We start from the raw sequence: 7,345 nt of genomic DNA, 5'->3' as shown, positions 1-7,345 counted from the left end.
TCCGGCCCGCCTCGGCGTCGCGGTAGTCCTCGATGGCCAGCCGCAGCTTGCGCCGGTGCAGGGAGCTGCACACGCCAAGGCCCAGCTCCAGGTCCTCGTCGCTCAGGCTCAGCAGCACCTGCGCCCCAGAAATGTGGGCACTGAGCGCCCGGGAGGCTTGGGGGCCCCTAAGGCCTCCCAGGACCCATGTTGGCCAGGGCTGAGCCCCGGAGGGATCTGCTGTCTGGGGCTCCCTCTTCCCATCTCCCTGCCCACCTTCCCTGCAGTCAGGGCAGAGCATGCCTGCAGCCCACCTGGAGCACCCCCACAGCCTGCCTGGAGGCCCCCTGAAGCCCCCCTGAACCAGGTCAGCCGGCTCCTGGGTTACATCTCCTCCTCACCCTGAGGGTGGGAGTCGGGGTGGGGGTGGGGGTGGGGCAGGCCAGCTCAGGGTTGGTAAGGCTCATGGGAGGGACCGGGGGATTCTTACTGGGGTCCCGGAGGTGCCCTACCTTCCCACTCTTCACGTTCTCCGCACAGGCCTTGACGTACATGGGCATGGCCATGACCACCTCCAGCCAGGCCTGCACGGCGCCCGCCTTCCAGTGGGACATGGGGGTGGTCCTGACCAGCTCCACCTGCTGCAGCCGGTCCACCTGCTCCTCGCCCTCCGACAGGCTGAGGCTCTGCCTCGTGGGGCTGCACTGGCTGTCCGAGTCTGCAACACACAAGCGCAGGCTGGGGAGGACACACAAACGCCCAGGCTACAAACACACGCAGGCCATGCTGGGCGGGGGGCGGTGGGGCACGCAGGGGGGTCCGCAGGGGGCAGGGACGGCAGGCTGCACCCCCTGAGCCCGCATGCCCCCTGCAGGAGTAGGGCAGGGATGTCTTCCCCCATGCATTTCTTCTTTTCAAAATCAGAATGGCCCGGCCGGCATGGCTCAGCGGTTGAGCGTGAACCAGGAGGTCATGGTTCGATTCCCGGTCAGGGCTCATGCCCTGGTTGTGGGCTCAGTCCCCAGTGTGGGGCGTGCAGGAGGCAGCCAGTGGATGATTCTCTCTCATCACTGATGTTTCTATCTCCCTCTCCCTTTCCCTTCCTCTCTGAAATCAGTAAAAACATATTCTAAAAAATCAAAATGACCTTTGTTTGTTTTGCCACCACTCCCCCATTACATGAAGAAAAGGATTTTAAAAAACGTAATCCAGAAAAGAATACAAATAAAACAAGGTGGAAATGGCCCCAACCCCGCACCCTCAGGCAGCAGCTGTTAGCATTTAGCTAAGTGCATGTTGGGAGACGCACATGCCCAGGCTACAAACACACGCAGACCCACGCACTGCACCCCGCAGTCCGTCCTGTGACGCGCTATTCTCACGGCATCCCTGCACCCCAGGAGCAGCCGCACCTTCTCCCCACTGCACAGCCTCAGAGATGGCTGCTCCGACCTCTATTTCACCCGCCTCCTGTGATGGGCAAGGTTCCGTCCCCGTGTGTCACTGTCTTGAACGATGCAGCAGGTCATCTTGGGCAGCTGGGTGATTGATTCTCTCAGGACACAGCGAAGCCAGTTTCTGGAGCGGCCCTCGCAGACAAAAAGTCTGTTCGCCAGCCAGTTCCAACCCTATTCTTCAGCGGTGGCTGTCGCGCCCACACCTGACACACTTTTGGCTACACCCAGAATGCAGCTGTGGCTGCCTCGGCCCCCCTGCTTTGCTGGGAGGGATGTGGCTTGAGTTCGGCTCGGTGCTTGGGGAGGGAACCCAGTCCCAGGCCTTGAATTCACTGCCCCGGCCAGACTCCCGCTGGGTCTGGGTGGGAGGGACGCTGTCAGTGAGGTGAGGGTGCGTTTGTGTGTTCTGTGCCAAGGTGTTTGTGGTACCTGGCTCTGTCTCCCCGAGGGAGGGAGGTAAGGGGGCATGGGAAGGGGAAGGCTGGGAGAAGATGGGCTGTGGGAGGCAGAGAGAGGACAGAGATGGAGAGAGAGGGAGGGAGGGAGGAAGAGGGGGGGGGGATGGGAGACTCAAAGAGCAGGTCTTCAGCAGAGAAATCCTGCCATAGAAACAACAAATACAAAAAGAGAGCAGGAAGGAGGAGAGAGTGCTCGGAGGGTGGAGAGGGCCCGGCGGATCCGTGGACAGACAAGAAACCCAGCACACTTCCTGCGAGCGTGCGCTCCTGGGCCGGCCTGTCTTTGGGAGCTGGTGCTGGTGGTTCTGACTAACGGGCCTCGGGCCCTGGGAGGAGCTGGCTCGGCACTCACGTTATTTATGGACTCCAGGCCCCAGGAATGCGGAGGCCACGCGGAGCTCATAGGAGCCAAGCACACATTTCGGTTTCGGAGGAAAGACAGCCCTTCAGCGCGCCACCTCCCTCCGCCCGCCGCCGGGACTGAACTCCAAGGAGAAGATGCTGCCGACAGTGTGAGGAGGGATGTCTTTGGGGTCAGACACCATGAATGAAAGGTGATTTCCAAACGCTGGCATTAGAGGGCCAGGTTTTATGGCCGGGATCCCATCAGAACTGGCTTTTATTTCCCCTCTGTCTCGGCCCTGAGAGTGGAATCACTCATGTTTATAGCCAGGCAGCTCCATGAGCGCTGAGGACCCAGAGCGCTGAGGACCCACTCTGGATGCCTCCGAACACCAAGAGGCAGGACACAGTGAGACTTTGGAGGAGAGACTGCATTCTCCCGCCCACCCCAACACAGGCACGAGGGCGCCCCAGATGGTCAGCTGTTAGTGAGGGTTCCCCCAGCTGGGCCCACCGAGCAGGGTGTCAGCACACTATGGCCCGTGGGCCACATTCAGCCCGCAGCCTGCTTGTCTCCATAAAAGGTGACTGGGCACGGCCTTACCTATTTGCCACACGTGGTCTAAGGCTGCTCTCCTGCTGCAATGGCAGTGTGAGTAGTTGTGACAGACTGTCTGTTCAAAATCCGAAAATAGTTACTCTCTGGCCTTTTACAGAACATCCTTCACAGAAACCTCGAGGTTCTGAGGTTGGCATTGGAATACGAGAGACCTGGGTTTGGGAAAGTGTTTCCAATGTCCTCAGCCTCACTTTCCACATCCGTGAAACGGGATGATCACGATGTCGAATCACACAGGTCTATGTGAGGACCAGATGAGAGGCTGTGTGAAGTATACAAAATGCTCAGCCTGCTCTCTGGCATACAACGATGGCCTGGGGTCTCGGACCTCTGTAGGCTCATGTCACTTACAGTCGAGACCGGCTCTGTCCAGAACAGCAGCTACAAGCCCTGTGTGGCTACTGAGCCCCGGTGATGTGGCTCGTCCACGTTCAAAGGGCCGGCAGTGTACAGCACACACTACATTTTGAAGGCTGTGTACAAAACGATGTAAACTATGTTATTAATTTTTATGATCACATATTAAAATGATATGTTGGGTCTGTTGGCTAAAATATATTACTAAAATTCATTTCACCTGTTTTCTTTTTAATATGACCACTACAAAATCTAAAATTGCCTATGGGGCCCGGACGTGTTTGGCTCAGTGGGTAGAGCGTCGGCCTGTGGACTGAGGGGTCCCAGGTTCGATTCCGGTCAAGGGCGTGTACCTTGGTTGCGGGCACATCTCCAGTGGGGGGTGTGCAGGAGGCAGCTGATCGATGTTTCTGGCTCTCTATCCCTCTCCCTTCCTCTCTGTAAAAAATCAATAAAATATATATATAAAAAATTGCATATGTGGCCTGCATGATATTTTTACTGGTCTGGGTGGGAGATTTTTTGTTTGTTTTCTCATCTCATTCCCACCCCCTCAGTGGGTTTGGAGGTGAAGCGCCCTGCTTCTCTGTTTCGGGTTCAGTCGTCCTGGAAGTGCGGGTCCCTGAGGCTGCAGCATCAGCAACACCTGGGAAGTTGTTAGGATTGAAAACCCCTGGAGCCTGCCCAGGTCTCCTGACACGGGAACTCTGGGGTTGGGCCCAGCAACAATCTGTGTCTTAATTAACAAGCCCCTCAGGTGATTCTGATACATGCGGAGGTCCTGAGCCACTCTTCAATGCTTGCCCTTGGAAACTTAACCTGAATATTTAACCTGAAACCTAGCATTGATCAATATCTTTTTTACAAAATATACTTTTATTGATTTCAGAGAGGAAGGGAGAGGGAGAGAGAGATGGAAACATCATTGATGTGAGATAATCATCTATTGGCTGCCCCCCACTGGGGACCGAGCCTACAACCTGGGCATGTGCCCTTGACAGGAATCGAACCTGGGACCCTTCAATCCGCAGGCCAATGCTCTATCCACTGAGCCAAACTGGCTAGGGCTGATCAGTATCTTAATACCCTCTCCTAAACTGTAAGATTATTAAAAACATTCATTCTGATCACCTTTCCTGACTAAACCCTACTCTGTCCAGTATTTCAATTATGTCCTTTTAAAACCCCCCCACAATTTAGGCATTGTCATCATGATTATTTTATACTGATAATATTAAATGTTAAAATAATGTACCTACATGTTTACCAATTTCTCTGTTTTTTATTCTTCTAGACATTATCCTAGACATTACGTCTAGGATAATGAAGAACCTGATTTAAAAGTTCCTCTGGCCTAGCTGGTGTGGCTCAGTGGTTGAGCATCAACCTATGAACCAGGAAGTCATGGTTTGATTCCAGGTCAGGGCACATGCCCGGGTTGCAGGCTCCATCCCCAGTGTGGGGCGTGCAGGAGGCAGCCAATCAATGATTCTCTCTCATCACTGATGTTTCTCTCTCTCTCTCCCTCTCTCATCCTCTCTGAAATCAGTAAGAATACATATTTTTTGAAAAGTTCCTCTGATTAAGAGTAACTTTGGTTTATCTGAAAAAAGTCCATTTCACCCCTGTTCTTCAAAGCGTGTTGTTGGGTGCATGGTTTTAGGTTGACGGCTCTTTTCTTTCAGCGCTTTGAGGACATTGCTCCACTTCCTGCTGCCTTCCATTTTGCTGAAGAGAAGTCAGCTGCCAGTCCCATTGCTCTTCTGTCAGTTACTCTTAAGGTTTTCTCTGTGTCTTTAATGGCCGTCAGTTTCATTAGGATGCAGCTAGATGTGGATTTCTTTTCAGTTATTCTGGTTCAGTAGTTGGCAAACTGCGGCTCGTGAGCCACATGCGGCTCGTGAGTTGCGGTTTGCCGCTCCGTTGACTTAATGAGTTTGCCGACCGCTGTTCTGGTTGATAGAAACTGTGCTTCCCATACCTGTGGCTTCCTTTTTGGAATATTCCCGACCATTATCTCTTAAAATATGACCTCTTCTCCATTCTCTCTCTGTTTCCTCCTGGGACTGGGCTTTCTGTCTTCCCTTTCTTGTAACCTAGCACTGTCCAAAAGAACTTTCTGCGATGAGGGAAATGCTGTATAATCTACAATGTGCAATGTGACAGCTGTCAGCCATATGTGGCTATACGCTCTTAAAATGTAGGTGGTGCAACTGAAGAACTGAGTTTTAAATTTTATTTAATTTTAATTAATATAAATATACGTTTACTTTGCCATCTGTGGCTAGTGGGCTATTGTAGTGAATCAGACAGCTCTAATTTCTCCTTCAGAGTTTTTAACAACTTATCTTCCAGCATTGCATTCTGGGTAATTTCCTTTTTTTTTTTCATTTTAAAAATCTCTCTCTTCAGCTATTTGTCTGCTATTGAACCCATCCTTTGATTTTTTTCTCTCTAATGCTGCCAATGATATATTTTTGTTTTTAAAAGTTCTACTTGGTTGTTTTTCAAGATTGCCTGGTCTTTTTAGATAGTCTCTTGCTGTTTGCTCATTCTATGATTTTATCTGAAATTTCTTTAAATACTGCATTTGTATTATTTTGTATTTGGTTTTGACAACTGCTCTATCTGAAAGGCCTTGGAGGTTTAAATGTGCTTTAGTTTCTGCTCTTATGCATGCTGAACTCATATTTCATCTTATGGGACGCTAGGGCCCAAGAGGATGAGAGAGAGGTAGGTTCTGTCCCTTTGCTCTGCCACACCCCAAGGTTTACTCCCCTGTTAGCAGCCCTGATGTCAGCATCTGTCTGGACAGACACCCGCTTTTGCATCTGGTTACCGCTCACTGCTCCTGCTCTGGAATTAGCTCAGAGCTTTTGGTTTTGGGGTGGGGGTGCCTTGGAGATTTCCTTTACTTTTGCTGAGGCCAGCCATGCATTACAAGTATGTTTTATTCCAGATTTAGTGGTTTTGTAGAGGGAGGCCCTTGGGAGCCGGCCTTTCTCTACACGCCCCCAATGGACACCCCGCTTGCTGTGTGCACTGTCCACCCAGCACTCACTCTTCCTGTTCTGCTGACCCTGCCCGTGTGCCGGCCTGTCCATCTGGCCTGCCACCAAGGGAGTCCCTGGGTCGGCGGTCAAGTCTATCATCTCTTTATTAGCCAGGCCTGCCTCATGGTGATGCTTACTGCCATCAGTGGTGGTAAAAGCCCAAGTGACGGGGAAGGGACGGACAACTCCATTTGTATGGATGTTTTTATTTTTGTTTCTTTTTTAAATCCTCACCCGAGGATATTTTCCATTGATTTTTAGGGAGAGTGGAAGCGAGAGGGAAAGACAGAAATATCGATGTGCGAGAAACACATCGATTGGTTGTCTATTGCATGAGCCCCAACCAGGACTCAGACCAGGGCCCAGACCGGGGAGGAGCCTGCAACCAAGGTACGTGCCCTAGACCAGAATTGAACTTGGGACCCTTCGGTCCGCAGGCCAATGCTCTATCCCCTGAGCCAAACCGCCCAGGGCTGTTTGGATGTTGTTAAAATTTGATTATGTCCGGGCACCGCTTCTGCTCAACAGCCTTCACTGGCTCCATGGACAACGTCCAAGCTCCTTCCAGGACAAGGGTCTGTGGGAACCAGCCAATGTTGCCAGCTTCCCTGCCGCCTCCCTCTTCCTTCACACCCTGGGCACCCAGCCATCCTGCCTCCCCACCCCCATCTCCACCTGCTCTACCTGCTCCCTCCGCCCCAGAGGCGGCCTGCTGCTGTCTTCTCGGCTTGGCGAACTCCTACGAAACCTTCAGGTCCCGTTTAAATCTCTCCTCTTTCATGGAACCCTCCTCTGGTCACTAGTGTAGGCCCGCCACCCCCTGCAACACACTCACATTCCCGCTCACACTCACAGGCTCACACGTTAATCCAGGTGCATCCCTGCAGCGCCCATCTCATGGCTGGGATTAATTAAGGTTGTGTACTTATTTGATGAGCGTCTGTGCCTCCCTCTGCCAGGCGTCCTCAAACTACGGCCCGCGGGCCACATGCGGCCCACCCAGGACATTTATCCGGCCCGCCGGGTGCCGCTGCCTGTCCTGCTTAGCAGCCGACTCATCTCGGGCCCGCAGTGCGCATA

At 52.6% G+C, this 7,345-nt stretch overlaps 1 protein-coding gene across 1 annotated transcript in view; it reads right to left on the bottom strand.

Annotated features, from left to right (window-relative positions):
- Positions 1-7,345, bottom strand: part of KAZN (kazrin, periplakin interacting protein) — a 799,879-nt gene that overhangs the window by 15,219 nt on the left and 777,315 nt on the right. Inside the window, 2 exon segments of the mRNA XM_080654832.1 lie at positions 1-118; positions 492-697. The exon segment at positions 1-118 is cut by the window's left edge and continues 1 nt beyond it. Coding sequence (XP_080510958.1) covers positions 1-118; positions 492-697 — 324 coding nt within the window.

The sequence above is a fragment of the Plecotus auritus genome, assembly GCF_963455305.1.
Source record: "Plecotus auritus genome assembly, chromosome: 2".
In the NCBI taxonomy this organism is placed as follows: Eukaryota; Metazoa; Chordata; class Mammalia; order Chiroptera; family Vespertilionidae; genus Plecotus; species Plecotus auritus.
Note: the sequence above shows the minus strand (reverse complement) of the source record. Positions and strands in the feature narration are given on the sequence as shown.